Below are 21,971 nucleotides of genomic sequence, written 5' to 3'. Positions count from 1 at the left end.
CCTGTCCAAAGGAAATACAAAGGTACCATCTCTATTGTGCGTAAAACTCTCTCCCTGCACGTTGTGGACATTGCATCAATTTTGCTGTCTCAGAACACTTTGGTGCACATGACATTTTCAGACAACAAAAAGGCCTGAAGGCATGGCATCATATGTGTTATTGTAAGTAGGATGGTCCTTCTGATACCATATCCACTGGGATGTAGGTTCACAAAGGAGTTTAATCCAATGGCATAGAGGGTTGCAGCTCTGTCACTGGGTCAACATTCCTTGATTTCCAAATTAGATGATACAAGGGGATAAAGGAAGTCGGATGGCATCTTTAACACTGCCCACAAGACTTTACCATCCTAGTTTTATTGCTGTTTTAGGAGTGCCTGATGGTCATCAAGTTGGAACCTGTGTCAGTAGTACATTTCTGCATATGGTTGTACTGTGAAATACTTTGAAGATCAAGGGACAGCCGACACTATCTGTGTGGATGTAACAGTAAAGGCATTGTAAAGAATACTAGTGAAGATGATCTCACTTTGGCTTTTAATGTTGCTGGCAATAGAGCCCTTGTCTGTAAAGAATGAGAGATGAACAGCATCAGCTGTATAACGCTCTTTGACAAAAAACGGCATTCCTGGAGTTGACAACATCAACTGAGGGAAGAAGACAATCTTCATGGATATGACATCTGGCTTTGAACCTCCTTCTGTGGTTCAAGCCTGTAAAAGTGATGCTCAGGACAAACACTTCCTGTGAGAATACTGCCTTTATTGCCTAGCTGAGTATATAGATGGGGCCTTAAATGGAGTGAGTACTCCCTATGGAGCCAAATATTTAAAACAAGCTGTAGCTAACTTATAGGTAAGATACTTTGCTCATGTAAGAACTTTTTCTAAAATGACTGCTCTGGAAAATTCAAATTCTAACAATATAGGAGATTACAGGCACAGCAGATAAAATGCAACTAACGCCTCCATTGATATATACACAAGGGTAGTATTCATATGCTAGTTCATGCTCATAGAACAAGAAAGCATACGGTTAGAACATGAAGCTAGGAAAGGATTGGTGGATTAAGTGAGACTGAATTATGACAGCTACCAGAGATCTCTTTATTAGCTTCATGTTTGGTGTACAGGATATGGTTTCAGTAGAAACAAAGTTGTGTTTGCCAGAATACTATGTATATTTTAATCCAAATGTTCAATGCAGCAGCAAGGCCAGGTTGAATTATGAAATGTTACTTTTGCTTAAATCATGGTGTGAGCGGAGAATAGCTTTCCAAAGCATGTGTTGATCTATGAAGTCAGTAAACAAATATGCTGGATAATTCCAATACAAAATAAAGACAACTAGATATTGTGTGTGCCATTTATTTAAGCCCATTTATTTAAGACACAATTTGCCTTCTTGGCATATAAAAGCGTTCCTGTTTCAAGACAAAGGGCATAATTTAGAACTCGGCGAACAGGTTACTTGGTCACAATGGTGATGGATATCCCTTCCACCAAGATCTAAATCCCATCACATGAACCTTATTCACCTTATATTTCTATAACATGGTCAATGGCTCTCAGAGTAGATACAAGGCAAACAGAGGAATGAAAAAGGTCCCAATGTAGGGAAAGAGCTCCTCGATACTTGTATGGTTGTCTTCTAATAACTACCACTGTTGACTGCTGAAAGAAAGATGGCCCCTAATTTCCTTGCTTAGCCAAAAGAATGTTGCATTTACTGTTGTGATAAAACTAGTTGAAGACATTTTAAACAAACAGCAGATAAGGCTTGTGTCTTTCTCTGTAATGTTCATTGTTGGATTGATGTTGCCAGTATTACTTGATGTGAGTCAGCAGAAGAACATGTAGCGGTGTCTCTAGTTGTCTCTTGAGGTGGTCTCTTCTGATTTGTTATCACTAGGACCCTCTTGCTTTACCTGAAGAATTATAAAAATGAAATGAGCATTAGAACTTCTTAGTGTTGGCATAGATTTTGGTAAAGCACACAATACGCGTACTGGACAGGCAGCCCTTTTTCTGCTGAAGATAACTACAAGAAAATACTGAGATATATTAAAAGATTCAAATATACACAATGACGCAATTAAGTTTGCAAGAAACATGCTGTTTATAAAAAAACAATGGCAAGAAGAGAAGCCAATGTATGAATGAAGCCATGTAAACTCCCTCCAAGCAAAACTACTGTTGGAGATATATAGGTCTATACTGTGAAGAAGAGACCAACCTTTTACATTGAAATGCTGATCTTTGAAGAGAACCAGACCTATCTGTATATAGTGGCTGAAAGTTTGCAATATCATCATAGAGAAACACTAGCAATTGAATAGGCACAGACCTACACCAGTTTCTGTATCGCTTCTTATATTGATACCTGACCAAGCATTTTATAAAACGGATACAACATTTATACATTTCTTGGCATTAGTGAGTTTTATGTACTCTTGGTTGACATTAAACATAGGGTTATCAAGCCTAATTCTCAGGTACTGAAAGTACTGTCTGCTTCAAGACATTTGTCACCACAATTCAAGAAGATGCCAAATGTTATAAACCCAAAATAGACGATCTTTGATTTTTAACAGACAGTCATATACGTCTGCTTAAAGTAGGTTTGTACCACAGCTAAAACTACCTATGCAATGGTCAAAACATATAAGACCAGGTCATTGACACAGTGCACCTCTCTATCCTGTCTTCCAGCCACTTTTTTAGGGGTTCAGTATTATTCAACTGGGGTCTTTTCAAGATACATAAATTGTAAATATAATTGGTGCAATGACAAACCTTTTCACCCCCCTTTTACCTGCAACCTCACATAGCGGCAGTTCTTTCACATTCACCCTCTCACCTAATTGTACAGTACCAATCATAAATAATATGTATCAACCACAGTGTTGCACTCAGCTCCTGCGTCTTCCAAAAGCACTGTCACTTCACTTTGTCCTATGACTTCAAGAAGTCCACAAATGCACAATGTAGCAGCAACGTCACACTCTTCGCAGACAACGCTACTGAGGGCATCAGCATCACCATATTATACATACTCTAGACAACGTGTGTGGTTGCTTTAGCTGCTGTCCTGTCTATCAAATTACTCAGATGTTCATGTAATTTCCTGGCAAAAATATTTACAGGGTGTGAGAGAGAGCAGAGCTAACAGCCTGCAATTCTGAAGGTATAGGATAGCTCCTTGATTGTGGAAGCAGGTGCCTTTCCAGTCTGGGACAATCCTTTCCTCCAGTGAAGCAGGGACTATCTCACTAAACATCATAGTCCACCGTTACGAAAAGTATTGGAATGCAGCAGTGCCAAGGTTAGAACGGCTACTTACTATAGATTTTTATTACATGATTGCCTCCTTTCATTGTATGTTAGAATATAGTATACTGAAATATTGTCTAATATTAATATCACATCCTAAATATCATTCACAAAAATATTCCAGCATTGGGTGCAGAATTTGAATTATTATGTTTAAGATATTTAGGACACAAAATTCAGATTAGAATATATTCTGACAATGATATTCTAGATTTCCTATAAGGCTTAAACTCCTGTGTCCTCCTCCAAGATGGAGGTAATATATTTCAGATGGCTGAAGTGTAGGTAGGTAACAACTATTTAACTTACTTTACACCCACCACCATAATGTCCTTAAAATTCACCTGAGGTGACAAATTCATTGGTGGCAAAGTTGTAAAAACATAATACATATAACATTCTTCTAAAAGGCTAGGATTAATTCTCACTTACCTTCTAATATTTTATTTGCAGTTTTCTGTAATGTAATTCACATGTGTAGAATTCATTCTGATTGATTTGAATGACTAAACCAGGCTGTCTCTTCGTAGACCTTCCTATACATTTTACTTAAAGCCTTACAGATTCAAATCACACCGGACTATTTTGTCCACAGGAGCACTATATTGAATAGCTTCAAGTAGTCTAAATCACCTGTGTCTTGGTTATTCTTACAGAAGTTGTAGGAAATTATTTCCACCCATTTCATCCCTCTGAATTTGTATCATTTTGAATACCCTTTGTTGGACGTACTTTTAGAGTCTTAACAGCTGAGTCTCACTCACTATAAACTCTGTGGAAATGCACTGACAACGCTAGCTGCCAGTGTCCATCTATTAAGATAAGCCTGTTGCTCCACAGCTAGGGTAAGAAGCTTTTGGCTGGTTACACGCAAACATGTGAGCACATGTCTGAAAATAATGTGCAAGCTGAGTGCATGAAACTAATGTCTACCTCAGCCTGGTACTGTTGCACAGGAAACCTGTCACAAAAGGGACCCTTCGGGGAGTGGTGCTGACCTGGTATAAGTCTTATAGTGTAGGACAGCATTCATAGTGTACATCTGTAGTGATTACTGATAATGCTGTGAGGTCAAGGTACTAGACCTTACAAGCAAAATCTGAGCCACTGCACAGTTTGGCCATACTTAGGCCTAGAGATACTGGCCAGGTATCAATCTTAAGGTAAATAGGTATACCTAGTGCAGATTCACTGTTATTTTTGTGATATCTATACTCTTTATGGCTCTGGGGGAATTCTCAAATTTCCCTCGATCTGCCATTATCAGATTCCAGGCCTTTATGCGGGCCACACTAGTTACTCTGCTGGCCAGCAGGAGGGTCAAAGGCTCCCCACACAGAAGAGCCATTTGACAGTTCTTGGCCAAGTTCCTGCGAAAGGAAGAATGCAGAGCAAATCTGCATGTGTTGATTAACTCTTCACATTGCAGCTGGCCTGGGGACGCCCACAAAAAAATGTAGGAAGATCTGACCTCTGGAGCTCAATACCAGAGGGACCCCCTTTGAAGTTTTGGTTGAAAGGGCTCAGTCAGTAGCATCAGTTGGGGGTGGGGCTGAGGCTCTTTCCATAGACCATTTGAAGCTGCCATGCTGAAATGTTGCACAATGCTGTGCCAGAGAGTTGGCACGGGCGGATTGATCATGTGGCACACTACTATCGGGCTGAGGTGCCTACCTTTAAGAACCTTTCACCCTCACTTAGAAACCCCTGCACACGTAGATACACTCAGGAACACTATCGACCTAGAAGCGACAATGGCAAAAGAATGCCAAGGTGGAGGAAGAAGCCAACTGAAAGCACTGCGAGGATGTACTGATGGGCTTCGACTGCAACTGGCACCCATGGATTCAGAGTGTTTCTCCAGTGTCACTGTCACTGGCCCTCTTATACTCGCTCAAACATTTCACATAAGAGTCCTTTTGGTGCCACAGGAAGGGCAGGGGCACCACCAACATTGTCCTCAAGTGTTGTGGGGAGCTGCAAGTGGAGCAGGAGCCTCCCCAGAACTGTTCCCAAAATGTCACCCTAAATCCCTCAGGGGGTTACACTGATGCCTCCAGGAGAAGAGGCTTATTGTTTCAAGCACTCCTGGAGGCTCTGCTTTTGCAAGCCAGCCAACCAAAATAGAAAAACACACTCACATTGGATCAATTTTATAGTGCTCTAATGACAATAATAATAATGGTAGTGATGATGATAATGATGATAGTAAAGGAGTATGTTTTGTAATAACCTTATTGAAAAATTATATCGTTCCTTTTGATTTCAATGGTCTGCAATGCTTGATTATAATATGTTTTGCTTTCATCAGTGTGGTAACCCACTGACAAAGCCACCATGACTGTATGAGTTTTAGTAACAGCTTGCCCAAACTGTTATCTGGAGTCTGAGGACTGCAACAGCTAACCCACAAGCACATTCAGAATTACACAATGTAAAGTGGACAAAAGCCCCCATATTTAATTCTATGCCACACTGACATGTGACATAGAAGAGACTAAAAGGAATCACATCGCTCAACTACAAATTTGTTGCTGTGTGACGACTCTGAAACAGTACTAGAGTCGAGAAATGGAAGACTTCAGATAACAGTTTTGGTAGGTTGTTACAACAACTTGTTTAGGATATCTAAACGTGTGTCTTCAGATGTGCTCGTTTGACTATTTATGGTGACACCGTAAGGCAGTTGTCTGCAGAGACCATCATGCAATAGCCTTGAGTATCCAAACCACTTCCATGAACATCGTCCCGCTCCTCCCTGCATCTTCAACTTACATCTGCACCATAACCCTCATATGTCCTTTGTAATTATCCTATGCTTCTCTCAACTCTCCCTACATGCCTTCCCATTTCCCTTAAAGAGCCTACTGTACATTTGCTCACTATACTTCCCAATCTCCCCATGTCTCTCGTTTGTAACTCCTGCGGTACATATTTGCTTTTTCTTCCCTTATATCCGGTAATTCTCCCCTCAGCCTCTCCTTTGTCCTTCACTTTTTCTTTACACATCTCCCTTGTATCTCTACCATTCATCTCTCTACTACACCGTGCCTTTCACCTTTTGCAATTACACCCTGCTCTTTCACCTTTTTCCATGACCCTTATCACCTTCCCTTCACCTTAAGTCAACACCTCTCACCTCAGCCTTGCTCCTTTCACCTCTCCTACGCACACCATCACCTCTTTTGCTTACATGAACCTGCCATTCTGGACCTCTTCCTGAAACCTCTTTGCTCTTACATGCAGCTCTCGTCTGTCCTGTGCCTCTTTACACTGCTCACCTCTTTTTTCTTTGAACAGTTCCCATTACTCCTTCCCCCCACATCTTTTTTCCATGCACCTTATCCCTGCTCCCTTTACCCCTGCCCATTACCATTACATTCTTGACTAAGGGCCAGATGCAGCAAGCAGTTTTGCCCATTCTGTGTCTATGGGAAAATGTGTTCGTACATATTGCCCTAAGTCCGTTAGGTCCCTCTTCTCTTGTACACAAGCTCCATTGCACATCTTCCCTTAACAATTCCTTCATGGCCTGCACCCCTCCTCTAACCCAGGAGATTAAACAGCATTACATGGATGGCTTCATCACTTGAAACTTCATCCAGTGACCTGATAAAGTAGGGGCTGTCCGAGGAAAGACATTACGCTGCCCACCCTATTTGGGATTGGACAGTATATTGTCTATTTTTCCTGTCTGTCGCCAGTGACAGGAAAAAAATAATGACCCCACCACACCCTGAAAGAAGTCTCCCATGGGCAGGGAGGGTCATTCTTTTCTGAAAACATATGCCCACTGTGACAGCGGTTGCTTTCAATGTACAGAGATGGTCTCTGGGTCTGCCGTCATCTCTAAAATTGATAGACAGTAGTCCATCAGGATAGTGGAGGTTGTGTCCTCCGCCACTCTGACTGACAGAATAACACCTGTAAAATTCTGAATAAGACCAAAAATTGGCACGTGTATTTTCTTTTGGCCCTTGTTTTTCTCATGTGAAAATGTGTTTGTATTTGTCTTCAAAGAAGAAAATCTGCAAACCAGCAAATGTAATGTTCCAGGTGTGCTGGAAACATTTCTGAACTTCTCAAAGGCGTGCATCTATATCCATGCAAGGTTTATAACTTTCTTTGATAATCAGATCTTGAGCGTTTATACTTAACATGGACAAGATGACAAAGCTTTCACAGAGATGACTTCAAATGGATGGATATTTTATAGGCCCACTAGAATATTTTGCAACTAGAGATTAAGAAAAATGGGGTCAGACCATCCACATCATGGCCACGTGAGAAGTGGCATTTAAACATTTCAGGCCTGATTTAGATTTTGGAATGGGGCCTCCCATCCGTCAGGGTAGCAGAGGTCATTACCTTCACCACCCTGACTGGACTTCCGACCATTATATTAAAAAACCTTTGTTTGCCCTACGGAGCCCTCTATGCCTTCAGAGAAGCTGCCTCCTTGACAGTTTCTCTGAAGGCCCTGAAAGCTTCTGGAGTGGCTGCCATGTTTTTTGTGGTCACTCAGCAAATCTTTTTGGTTTTCAAAAATAAATTCCCAAACTAGAGTTTGACTTCAAAAAACAAAATACTAATGACCTTGACACCCTAGAAGTTTGTCCCAGGGTGAGGATATTTATATTTGTTTCTGTTCTAGACTACTAGCCTTTCCTTGCGGTCCAGAACAGAAAAAAATACATCAGACCCTCCACTCTAAGTAGGGCGAATGGTCTGATTTACTGACAAGAATGGTTCCAATTTTACTGAGCCATTAGTGTGGGGTTTCCAGGGCAGAACCAGTGGGGCACCACCGCCGGAGACATGAAGGTCTGCCCAACTCTAAATATAGCAAGTGAGCCGTCAGTTTGGCGGACAAGGTAACTCTGCGATGTTCATAGCAGAGTCCTGTGCCCACAAAATTCTAAATTAAGCCCATAATCATGTAAATATAATTTATAAAACACAAATAGTCTGAACTTATAAATGTCAGCACAGGATTAAAGCAGATACGGGGTGGCACGTCAAATACAGAAACGCAGACTTATAGATGACACACGCTTTCACCAGAAAGCACTGGGGACCGATTCCTGTCACTGTTACAGTCATTATGAGTCTGTTCACCCTGTTTCTAGATACTGGCTTTCAGGTTTCAGATTTTGGCACATATTCAGTCATAAAAAAGTTTAGTATGATCGAGAAACTGAGAGGAAAAAGTTACATTTGATGTCAAAGAGAAACCACAAATGACCAAGCTGAAGTCTGAGATAAAGCGCTCTACGTGAGCAGAAGTGAGAGAAGTGATATGCAGCGAACAACGCCCACAGGATGCAGGCCTCCCGAAGGGAGGAAGGTGAATTTGGATACCGCAGCAAGGAGCCGTTGGTGATCCAACTTTGAAGAAACTTTGTACCATGTAATTAACCACTGACGTTGCAGCCTCACATAAAGCACACATCACAGACCTCCATGCATGATCTTTTTCAATGTTAGAGTAAATGGATACACATATAAGGCCCTTTAGCACTGTTTGTACTTTTGATGTCTAATTCCAATACACCTGCTTAGATTTTGTTAAATTTGTTGCAGAATGGGCAAAGTGACCAAAGGTTTGGGTTGTCCCAGAAGTGCCATCTCCCACTGAAACCTCTCTAGGGAAGTTCAGCTACAAAATAGAGACTATATGAATAAAAATACACCAACTTTGGCTTGAATTTGTTTAGAGGATTTATTTCTGGTTTGGTGCATTTTCATTCAGCACTCAGGAAGAAATTAAAGAAATGATAGCACCAGTGTAGTAGTGTGGAGGAGTTGACTGAATTACATTGCAAGAAAATGCAAATTATGTCGCGAAATGCAGCACATTTTGCAAAAGTATTACTTCAATAGTTTGTCATTTGTATACTTAACACTGTCTGGGCATAGGTTTCACCTCATCAGTGCCAGCGTACAACCCAAAGATAACAATAAGAATCAGAAATATGACCAGTGAACCTTTGTGAAGGGCCTTCCACTGTCCAGCAAGATGTATTGCTGTGTTATTAGTAACCTTTGAATCATTTTAGCTACTAAATCTGCAGCTAGATATACAGCAGACGATGGATCATTTGGAAAATGCAGAGAATTTATAATTATGCAGAAAATGCCGCAGCTGCAAAATTGCACAATTGCAGTGGCTCTTGCCAAGGGGGATGTGATCATCATGCACTGATCAATGAGCGTGTCTATTGTGAGCTTGCATACATTAAGAAATGTGCAGTCATTATGCATCTTCTAATGAAAAAAGCCACCATGCCCCCGATGGATGTGATCATCATGCACCCACAAATGAACAGCTCTATCAGGAGCATGCATGCACTTCACTAAATCTGATCATCATGCTTTCATCAGTGAGTGGGTCTATCATGAACTTGCATGCTCTAATGTGGATTTACCTATCATGAACCTATCAAGGAACAGACCTATCAGATGTCAATATAGAATTGGTGGAGCTCCTAACACCCACTACAGTGGGATTTAATAGCAGCCCCCGTACTAAGGGAGGATATGAGCACCATGTATCGACCAATGAAAATGCCTATTAGTTTCCCACTACATATTAAGGGTTGAGCCTTGACAGCACTACAGATCACTGAATGAGTCTAGTTGAATCCTACAGGTACTAAATGCAGATCATAACACAATATATGGAGCAATGAGTACATATACTACAGGGAGATCTGCTCATCTGATCACTATGTACCAATCAAAAATGTCTATTATGTACAACGAGGGCTCTAATGGTCCTCAGCATATCAGTGGTAGAATCTTGTCAGTATTCTATGAGGACTGGAGAGTTCTGAACTCCGTATATCAACGAGCATATCTTATCAGGGGTCCACAGATTGCAAGCAGGATCTGATGATCCTCTATAGATGAATGAGCAGGCCACCTGAGAGAGTGCAGAATACAATTAAATATTCAAATTAAAGATCCAGTCACAAAACATTGCTAAAAAAGGGCAAGGACACACTGACATTCAGACGATCAAGCCTCCTTTTACTGGTGAATAAAAGGGCTTAGTTTGGCCTAATATGGGATTTAGAGGCTGGAGCCAATAGCTCTGCTCAGACGCTGGTGCAATTAAATGTCAGCCTGTAGAATACCAAGCTGTGTAGTCTTCAATTCACCTCAGGCCTCTTTAATCCACTACCAGAGACTCCCTTCCCCTTTTTTCTCACTCATGCAGGCTCTTTTGTTACTGTAGTCTTCTTTCCCACCCTCCGTCTTTTTGCTTTGTTTTTCTCTCTCTCTCCTGTTCTCTGGAAATGACTGATATTGTAAAATAAGTATTGGTCCCCAAAAGTAAGTGCTAGTGGCCCCCACCGGCAACTTCCAACTCAAAATAAGCACTGGATGTATTCCTCCGTGATTTTTATTATTTTTAATGAGCAGCCCTGCTAAGTTTTCCAGGTCCATGCTTAACTAGCTGCCCCTGCAGGTTTTAACTTTACTTTCTAAGACTTTCAGTATTGTCTTTTCTCTTGCATAACCAGGACTATAAGTCACAGAAAAAACCTGATCTGAAGCAGTTGGTCACGCATGGTCTATAAAACTTGGCAACTATGAATAATGTTCCAAATAATTGCACATTCCACCCATTATCTGCAGTTATGTGCACTTGATAGGATTTTACTGACCATCGGCCTGGGCCATGGCAAGTCGCATGCAGATCCATCGAGGAAGGGTAAAAAACTGGGTTGTCCCAAAAGTGCCCTTTGACTTTCCATAGGGTTATTTGGTCCTCGAGATAGAATAAAATACAGCTGAACGGCCATTAAAAATTATATGACCTATGGTAGCTTTTTCCTTGTTGCAAGCTCCGGGTGTATCTTTTTCCATCTTATCGATATTGCCGAAGATAGTATGCGTCAAGAAGCCCTCTTGTTTTTGTCTTGAAAGTAGAACTGTATTCAAGGATGTGCCTTTGATTGGTGTAGTGTAAATACATACTGTAGTTTAAAAAAACAGGCACCCCAAGTGACTAAAGAGCTTTTTCTCCTATTGTTAATCGCAGATTCACAAATCCGCCAGCAGATTCATGAATCTTCCACATTCTATTTGGCTGGCTGTCAGAGACGCATTTCTTCTTCGGCCACCATGGCCCAAAATAAAAAGGTATAGAGGCCCCTGGAAATATAATAATTATGTATATTTTTTCCACCGGATTCGAGATTCTTATGCTGAATTTGCCAATCCTTTAGTTTACATTGCAGCCAGGCCACAGGTTCTCCCACCCTGCATCCTGGTTGAAATAATATATATAACTGTTGGTATTTCTGTTTCTTCCTTTCTCTAACTTCACTTTTCTTGGATGATGTAAAAGCAACATAACTTCTGGCAGCAAAACCTAAATCAAGTTTAGGCCCACACTCAATGCCTCTCTCTGATTTTGTGAATTGGAAAACTTCTTTTAATTGACATATGTCGGTAAGGGAGAAAATATATAATGGTACTCCATGCATTTATATTACAAATCTCACAACAACCGAGCTCTAAACGAAATAAAGGTGTATTTGAACGTGTATTGACAAGCAATCATTACAGATTGTATGAACTCTGTAAGTGCACTATGTTTTACTTAGATCTGGTTTGAACTTGATTAAAGAGCCTTGAGCTATATGATCCATAGCTACCCATTATATTTGCTTTTCTTTTAGGTTAATATAATAAAAGGTTTAGGCCCATATTTATACTTTTTTAGCGCCGCATTTGCATCGTTTTTTGACGCAAAATCGGCGCAAAATTGTATTTTGTAAGTTTGCGCCGATTTTGCGTCAAAAAACGATGCAAATGCGGCACTAAAAAAGTATAAATATGGGCCTTAGCTTTTGATTAAAAAAAGAAAAGCATACAAATAGAATGTTTCCGGGACTGGGAAGAGAGCCTGCATAACTGCTTGAGCAATGCTTTTCTGTGCGCCTTAAAACCCTGTGCATCAACTGAATTTGCTGTGTCCCTTAGTGGCGGCTACTCCTCAAATGGGGTGGTGGGGTGTATAAAAAAAATTTAATTAAATAAAAAAAAAAAACACTTACCTTTTACGTTGGGAGAGACGGTTCCGTCTCTCCATTGTCATCTTGTCTTCCCTGACTCCTGGAAGCACACTAGCTTCTAGACTCCTCTCCAATCACAACGCTGCTGTCACCAGCATGAAAACAGTGTCCTGATTGGTCTGAGCAGCCTGATTCCGCGCTCAGACAGGGAGTGGGACTCTGAGCACTTTCTCCTTGGGCTGTGCAATACAGCTGGGTAGAGAAATGCTAAGTGCGCATGACTGTTTGGCCGACCGTCTAAGGCCGGCCAAAAGGTCATGAGCAGCTATGGTGCACTCATCACTCCTCCTTCAGTCCTCCTCCATCCCAGTTCCACCCCTCCCTAACCCGGCTCCCTGGGGAAAAATAAAATGATAATAACTTTGCGTTATTACCATTTTTTCCCCCTTTTTCCTCACTGCACAAAGCAGTTGGGTGACGCTCCTCCGCCTTAGGAGAAGCCGCCGCTGCTGACTGTCCCTTCTCTGACAGGAAAGCTGCACCTCCTAGCTGTGACCGTGAGTTTCGACGTACGTCAGCATACGCACGTTCTGCGCATGATAAAAAAAAATATATCCTACCACAATATTTACGGTAATCTTGCCAGTAAATGCAAATATTGGTCATCCCCCTGTTTTTTTGGACAGACCACAAAACTCACAAGCTGAAAGCAGGAAATGTCCCCGGTGCTTTCTGGACAAACTGCCTGGCTCTCGCTTAAAGAACTGGCAGGAAGCCAGCGCACACTGTAAGACGGGGCCACTGCGGTCAGCCGAGTGTCATCAAACACTCGGTGGCAGGAAATGAGATAAGGAACCGTGGAGAAGTGGGGCAGTCCGATGACTGCAGACATATCGACATCAATCTGATGAGCCTCCCGTTCGTGACTCGGGGTCTCTCGAGGAAACCGCAGCTCGGTTTGGCAGTCGTACCACACGGCACTTCCTTCCCAAATCAAGCCAAATATTAACGGTATTTTGAGTGTAGGAGTACATCTGTGCCAAAACTTAAAGAGACAGCAAATAAAAGCAATGGGATTCAGATTCAATTAGTGCTTGAATACGGATTGTCTGAAGTTTTGCACTGCTCTTTCAAGAGCCTACTCAAGAGACAGCATGACTGATATGACATCCGGTGATGCTGTTTTAGGCCACCAGGTCTGTGAAGAACGCCAAACTCTTGGTACAGATAGGAATTGTAACACCATTAATGTAGCGCTTACTACCCCTGATGAGGCTTCGAAGCTATTTATGCTGGGCAGCATGCTGCTCCAGATCCCAGGGTTAATGATTAGTCCACTGTTAAGATTAACAGATCTATCAAGGCCTGGATGTGCTAAGGGCAGAGACACTGGAACTATTTGACAGGGGAGAACCAAATTGTATGGCAGGGTTGACTACATTATGCAATGTGTAAAGGCAAATTATGTTGCCTAGTGCAGCACATTTTGTGATAGTATTACTTTTATATTTTTGTCATTTTTGCACTTGTTAACACTGTCTGGGCATAGATTTCACCTCATTAGTACCTGTTTAACACCCAAAGATAGCAATAAGCAACAGAAATGTGACCAGCTAACCTTTGCGAAGGGCCTTCCACTGTGCGGCAAGACATGTTGCTGTTTAAAAAAAAACTTTTGGTCCGTTTGACCTCGAAATCTTTTTTGTTAAAGTCTGCAGCAGATGATGGATTATGTGGAAAATGCGGCAACTCCATAATTATGTTTAAAAACGTTGTGGGGGCAAAATTGCATAATTCCAGCATCCCTGGATAACAGAGATCCAGTCCTCATGCACCCATCAATGAACGGTTCTACTGGAGCCTGCATACATTAAGTAATGTGTGGTCATCACGCACCTTTCAAGTAGCAGGCCTACCAGGAGCCAGCATTCCCTATAATGGATTTGGTTATCAAGCACCAATCAATGAGCAGGTCAGTCACCTTCCTGAATGCACACAGGTGGATTTATTCACCATGAACCTGTACTGAACAGGTCTATCTGAAACCAATAGAGAATAAGCAGGGATCTCAGCACCCAGTACACAGAGTTATAAGCCCACATGTACTAAGGGGGATATGATCACCAAGTGTCAATCAATGACAGGGCCTATTAGATTCCCACTAGATCTACGGGGTTCAGCCTTGCCTTTATGACAATACAGATCAGTGAACAGATTTACTGGAAACCTACAGTGACAAAATGCAAATTCAAACACACAATGCAAAGCCTTTAGAGTGTCCGTGCTCGAATACATATACTACAGGGAAATCTGGTAATCTGATCACCTTGTACTTGTCAAAAAATGTCTATCATGTACTAAGAGGTCTCTAAGTGTCTTTTACACGTCAGTGACAGAGTCTTATCAGTATTTCTCAAGGACTGGGGAGTTTAGAGCTCCGAGTACAGATCCATGAACATATCTCATCAGTGTGTCACAGACAGCAAGCAGGATCTGGTGATCCTGTATAGACGAATGAGCAGTCCTCATTAGGAGAGTGCAGGATCAAATTAAAGATTAAGATTAAAGATCTAGTCACCCAACTGTGCTCAAAGAACGTGTTGCATCAAGGGCACACTGACAGGCAAATAAAAGGGCTATTATGGGGACCCGCAAAACCTGAGGTAGGCCTAACATGAGACTTAGTTCATGTAGATCTAAACACTGATTTTGAACTAAAGGTTGTTTACGTTAATCAAAAACATCCATAAAGTGAGTACAAAATCCAAATGCTACATGTTTTGTACCCTCGATTGGATTGAATGTAAACAGGATACCATTACCGAACTCACCAGATCTCTCATTCAGATTACATTAAATCATCCTGCAAGATCTCTTAGTAACTTATTAAAAGAGTATCTCTTTCAGACACTGCTAAAATCTTACCATCTGAATAAATCATAGCTAAGTGGAACGCCATAAACCTAACTGCTAAATGTGCATTCTTCCATGAGGTCCAATGTGTCTCCAAAATATGTTGCATTATTGTTAATAATCCGCCCGTCTAAGTTTTCCAAACCCGTGCTTGACTAGCTGCTGCAATGCAGGTTTTTTTTTTCTTGGCATTCTAGGTCTTGCAGTTTTTTTAAATTGTAGAACCAGGACTACAAGTCACAGAAACAATTTCCTCTGGACGACTCAGTTACGCCCGGACGTGTAAAAGTTAGCAATTATGAATAATTTTCTAAATATTTGCACATTCAACTTCATTATCTGCAATTATGTGTGTTAGATTACAATATGTCGACTATCAGCCAAGGGAGCTATCAGTGCTTTGGAAGCGCAGTTTATTTTGGCCTGTAAGGAGCTGTGTGGTCCTAGACTAGTGGGCATATTGTACAGTAAGCATTTGGGGGTATCTAGCACGTTGCCTTAGACGTGGCACATTTTGATAGTCCTCAGCGATTAAACCCTGAAAAATGTTATAGAAAGGAGAGATATCAATTTCCTTTTTGCTGAGAATAAGTGTACACTTGTGACTACGTAGGACCCATCAGATAAAGCATCCTTGTCTTTGTTCCTGCTTCACCACCCCATTTAGAGGGCTGCAGCTTGTGGTGTTCTCATCTCAGTGGCAAAACTGTCACCGACTCTCCAATCAGAGTAACCTTTTCAGCTGAGATTGCGCTGATGGAAATGGAGATGTAGTGACTATCAAATTAAAGGTGGCCCAGCCAGTGTCATTTCTGCCAATGTTATGTCTGGTTGTATAATTGAAACCATGGCAATTCCAGACAAAAAGTATTTTTACATGTCTCCACGGGCAGAGGAAATACTCCCCTGCAAATTGACCCTCAAGTCCATGACCCACATATGTGAGACCAATTCCACCATGCAACAGTGACAAGGTTCACCTGTTGCTACATTTTATGACTCCAATGAAGCAATCCTGTCCATGCATATGGCTGCCATTGTGGGCAAAATGCCTCGCAATTGCAGTGGGTAAATGTAATTCTGACACCACAGCCGACATCTGCATCATAGCACAATACCTTTATAACAAAGATTTTGTGAAGGGCAGGCCACAAATTGATGTCCAAAGTGCATGGCTTAAAAACAAGTGGTAGCGGAAATTACGCCAATTGTTGGAGGGAAATGCTAAATCTGGAGAATTCACCGGCTCAGTTTCTTCTACCATGCCGTACTTATGATGGAGGGAACTCAACCCCTGGATTCGCCTCTATATTTAGCCTTTTACTGCGGGCATTAGGTGATTTTCCACCACCAAAAACCTGTGAATCAGGCCTTGAATTCTAATATTTACTTCTCTACTAGGCCAAAATGTGTGATCCTTGACACATTAGTTGATCTCCTTCTGTCTTAGTTATCTATCTGATAATATAAAGACCAGAAAGATGCAGGCTGCAGACCTCAAAGAAGCAGCACAAAACCCTTGAGCATTCTGTTTGGGTTCTTTTTTCTTAAAGTTTCCCTTTACTGTCATCTTGCCTCACCTATGGTTAGTAATTTTCTGTAAAATCTTATGTATGTGTCGTTGTCGCATATGATCACATTTACCCAAACCTCTGTGCTCCATGGCCTCAGTGGGCAACAAAATTATTTTATCCCTAACAATGAGCTTTATGAATCACATGCATTGCAATTAAGCTGAGAATCTGTGCAAAACCCCACATGATAATGCACAGACGCATAACCTCAAAACACTGGCTGAGCATTAACTGTATATATATCATTATTTCTGCTCTTCAGGCTTGGTTCTACTGACCCTTTGGATACAGCCATTTCAGGTCTTGAAGCAGTCATAATTTCGTAAATCTAATATATAAGGGTAACGCTGATGTTGCAGTAAGATTACTTCAAAGCACATTGGAGGTGGAGTAGATTCACGGAAATTAAAGTGGGAGTGTCACACCCTGAGGGGCATCATGTGTTAACAGCGTAATGTTTTGGAAATTGCCAGCTTTTAGGTACACAAAAGGTCTGCCTAAGTAGATGCCTTTTTTTTGGGCCTTCCTAAAATGCATAAAGTCTGCTTGGAAGCAGAAGTATATAGGAAGGGCGTTTGAGAAGAAGGGGCCTTATTCATAAGGTATCCGTCTACAAAAATAATTTGTATCTCACTTAGTTGATGAAGGATCCACTTATTAGTCTGATCAGCCAGTTAAATGTCATCAGAATGGAAAGACATTAATGAACATGTCCACTAAGAGCGTAATGTTCATCCCAAATCAGGTAACTTTATAGGAGGGTTAAGTTTACTTTGAATGCAACATTTCACCACCACCGATGGTATCTTATGTTCTAATCTAGAAATGAAGACTACAAAATACTGAAAATTGATTAACTACATATTATGTTAGAGAACAATCAGGAGAAGGTCGTCGTTAAAAAACATTGTCAAAGCCGAAAAGGTATTGAGATGTTTAAAGGACAATCATTCACCTTTCTAAGCTCTTCAAAATTTCAAATTGGCACCTTGCTGAAGCAGACCGCAGTATCATATGCTGTTATTAGAGGTCCGTCTAGATAGCCAAAGCTGTTTTCCACTAAAGGCAGCTGTACCTTAAACCCTTGGTAGAGATCCCACTAGTATACCTTGCACCTTTTGTCACAAAAAGTGCTACCTCAGGGCAGGTGTAAGATATACACAGTGCAGAATTGTAGGATGGTTATGTATGATAGGTTAGGTATGGTTTATATGGAAGGTTCGGTATGGGAGGTAGGGTCAGTGTAGGGAAGTTGTTGGGTATGCTTGAATAGGTATAAAAGTTAAGTATGGTGGATAAGTGGGGGGTATGGCGACGCAAGATGGCTGACAGGAGGTGAGCCCCATAGCTCCCTGCCCATTTAATTAATCATCATTAATCCTGAAACATCCTACGGTAAGTGACCTTAAAAAATACAGATGAAGTGCTCCAGATACCTCATGGAGTCGTAACATAGCCAGATTTGAGGCGGTGGCAACATAAGCAGCAGAGAGGCTGGCACCATGCGGCGGGCAGCAGGGAGGCGGAGCTGCATGGAGGCCAGAGCTCTGTCCAGAGATCATCAAACAGCAAGTAACACTTGGGGTGTGCAATCGCAGATGCCTGCAGGTCTGAGACAAGGTGAGCAACAACTAGGAGGGGGGCTCCTCCAGCCTGGGTTTGGTGCTCCGCCTGAGGCTTGGGTGGTGGTAACGCCCGAGGGGGAGGCCTCTGCTGCTGTACCTCCCTTCCCAATGGTACATCACTGGGAGACTGCGCTGCTGGGCTTACAGGCCTGGCACCTCGCACAGACAGACCACCCCCTGTCTCTTGGCCCCCCCCTTTGGAAGACACCTGCAAAGTTGCAGGGGAAGGCGCTTGACTGGGCTGTATAATGGTGACTGCACCTTGAGAAGCCGGGGCCGTCACAGAAGAAGGGCTTAAGGATATTCATGTGTATGAGTGGCAGCACAGTGATTACCTTGGGGATACTGCCGGAAATGCCCTGTAAGCTACTGACATATGCTTAAATTTATGAACCATATACTATGCGCAATGGGAGTGGGGAGGGGTGGAGCAATGGTCCAGACTAAGGCACGTGTCAGCAGCATCAGGAGTGATAGAGGCAGAGACGCATAGGCCTACAGGAGGACTGTGAACCCCATGTTGCTGTGTATGACAATGGAGGGGGGCTGGAGGCCCTGACTGGTGGTGCTTGGAATTCAGAGCTCCCTGTGGGGATTGCCCCCAGAAGAAACCAAAACATTTTAGTGTGGATGCCAGTGAAGGGGTGTTCATCAAGGCGAATAGTGGATGCTTCCCCCAACCGGGGTGTCCACGAGGGGACCCTTCCCCCCTTGTGCTAATGACACTGCCAGTTTAGAGCAAACTTAAGGTCCGCTCTTCGTGCAAAAAGTGAGCAATGTGGGTGACCCCGGAAAAACTGTCAGATCGAAATCCTTCACCAACAGGTCATCATGGGCAAGGATAAGGCAGCGCACTCAAACTTGGCCAATATCATCACCCAATACACTACCCTACGCACCCCATGCAAAGAATAACACAGCAGTCTGGAGCAGGGGGAGAGGACACTGAGTTGGGAAGTGAGGTGGAGCTCACAAGGGCAGACTTGCTGGCTGCCATACAGGGCTGCAGAACCGCCCTGGAACAAAAAAATGGAGACAGTGTTAAGAGATATTAACTTACTGCGGTTGGACCTGCGAAAAGTGTGGGACAAAATTATGACCACTGAAAGTAACATAACAAACCTGCAAGGCGAAGTGGTGGCTTTAAAAAAACAAATAGCCCAGATCACAACAACCACTAGGTAGCTGGAACAAAGAGCTGAGGATGCCGAGGGCCAATCTCGACGCTGTAACATCAGGATGCTGGGCTTTCAGAAGGGAGTGGAGGGAAACACAACAGAATGATTCCTGGAAACCTTGGTGCAAGAACAACTCATCCCTATTGGTTGGCACACTGCACCCTCCTTATAAGTCCCTAGTATATGGTACCTAGGTACCCAGGGCATTGGGGTTCCAGGAGATCCATATGGGCTGCAGCATTTCGTTTGCCACCCATAAAGAGCTCAGACAAACCCTTACACAGGACTGCTATTGTAGCCTGCGTGAAATAGTGCACACACTATTTCACAGCCATTTTCACTGCACTTAAGTAACTTATAAGTCACCTATATGTCTAACCTTCACTTGCTGAAGGTTAGGTGCAAAGTTAATAAGTGTGAGGGCACCCTTGCACTAGCAAAGGTGCCCCCACATAGTTCAGGGCCATTTCCCCGGACTTTGTGAGTGCTGGGACGCCATTGCACATGTGCACTACATATAGGTCAATACCTATATGTGGCTTCACAATGGTAACTCCGAATATGGCCATGTAACATGTCTAAGATCATGGAATTGTCCCCCCATTCTGAATCTGGTATTGGGGAGCCAATTCCCTGCATCCTGGGGGCTCCACCATGGACCCCCAGTACTGTCAAACCAGATCTCTGAGACTTGCACTGCATCTGCAGCTGCTGCCACCTCACAGACAGGGTTCTGCCCTCCTGGAGTCTGGGCAGCCCGTCCCAGGAATGCAGAACAAAACTTTTCCTCTGAGAGAAGGGTGTTACGCCCTCTCCCTTTGGAAATAGGTGTTACAGGCTGGAGAGGGGTAGCCTCCCCAGCCTCTGGAAATGCTTTGAAGGGCAGATGGTGCCCTCCTTGCATAAACCAGTCTACACCAGTTCAGGGACCCTTTGTCCCCTGCTCTGGTGCGAAACTGGACAAAGGAAAGGTGAGTGACCACTACCCTATCCATCACTACCCCAGAGGTGGTGCCCAGAGCTCTTCCAGTGTGCCCCAGACTTCAGCCATCTTACTTTGCAAGGTATGGGGGCACTCTGGAGGGCTCTGAGTGGCCAGTGCCAGCAAATGACGTCAGAGACCCCTCCTGCTAGATCCATACCTGATAAGATAGCTAATCCCCCTCTCAGGGCTATTTAGCGTCTCTCCTGTGGGTTCTCTTCAGATTCTGCTTTCAAGTTTCCTTCAGGAATCCTCAGCAACAACTTCAGCATCCTCTGACCTCAATTCAACCGCAGCCTGCTCCAAGAAACGCTGTAACTGCAACAAAGTATCCACAAGAGATACTTTTCTTCAGCAACCTCCAAGTCAGCAACTGCAACAGTTTCCATGGTGTGCATGCTCTGAGGACTCCCCGTCTTCATCCTGCAACAGAAGGGCCAAAGAAATCTCCTGTGGAGTGACGGAGTCACTCACCTGCTCCAAGCAGGCACCTTCCAAGACGACGACCGGTACCCTTGGACTCCTCTCACGGTGACGAGCATGCTCCTAAGGACACAGAGGGTGGACATCATCGACATAGACTGTCATGAGGTCCTGATGACGCAATTTGGATGAGGTAAGACTTTGCCTTCCCTGACAGCGATGGTACCCCTGTGTACTGCGTCTTCTTCACCTCCTGAGGCCTCTGTGCACCATTTGCAAAATTCCTTCATGCACAGCCTGACCCAGGTCCCCAGCACTCCATCCTGTGATACTCAACTCACTGAGTTGTTCTCCAGCGGCTTGGGACCTTTCTTTTGTTGTGCTGCATCAACTGTGTTTTGCACCTTCTTTGTCCCTGGATCTAGCAACTCCTGGGGGTGCTGGCTGGCATCCTGAGGACTCTCTAAAGTGCTGAGAGCCCCCTCTTCCTCCTCACACAGGGTTGATGCCCCCAGGTCCCTCCTGGGTCCATCCAGCGCCATTTTGTTGCAAAATGCACTTTTGTAGTAGCCAAGGCTTGTTGGCAACTTCCAACAAGAAATCATGTGTGCAACGATCTTCACGTCGTCGGAAATCCTTTGCACCATGCAGGAACCTGCTGGCATTTTCCTAGGTGCATGCCTGCAGTCTTCGACTAACCAGGGACTCTTCTTTTGCACCCTCTTCTGGGTTGGCAGGTGCCCCTGTCCTTCCTGGAACTTCTTTTGACTTCTGGACTTGGTCCCCTTCCTTTGCAGGTCTTCAGGTCTTGGAATACAGCAGTTGTTCTTTGCAGACTTGGTTTGTTGCTGCAAAATTCCAATCACAATGTGCAGTGTGTCCTAAGGAAACTTGCAGTACTTTACTCCTGCTTTT

General features: G+C 43.1%; 1 protein-coding gene across 1 annotated transcript in view; it reads right to left on the bottom strand.

Moving 5' to 3' along the window:
- Positions 1-1,365: 1,365 nt before the first annotated feature.
- LOC138258606 (high mobility group protein HMGI-C-like) overlaps positions 1,366-21,971 on the bottom strand; it is a 129,240-nt gene continuing 108,634 nt past the window's right edge. Inside the window, exon 5 of the mRNA XM_069205957.1 lies at positions 1,366-1,927. Within this exon, the coding sequence (XP_069062058.1) occupies positions 1,868-1,927 (60 nt within the window). The 3' untranslated portion in view covers positions 1,366-1,867. The remainder of the gene's footprint in view (positions 1,928-21,971) is intronic.

The sequence above is a fragment of the Pleurodeles waltl genome, chromosome 9, assembly GCF_031143425.1.
Source record: "Pleurodeles waltl isolate 20211129_DDA chromosome 9, aPleWal1.hap1.20221129, whole genome shotgun sequence".
NCBI classification, from domain to species: Eukaryota; Metazoa; Chordata; class Amphibia; order Caudata; family Salamandridae; genus Pleurodeles; species Pleurodeles waltl.
The sequence above is the reverse complement of the archived record's forward strand: the minus strand, read 5'-3'. Positions and strand labels throughout refer to the sequence as shown.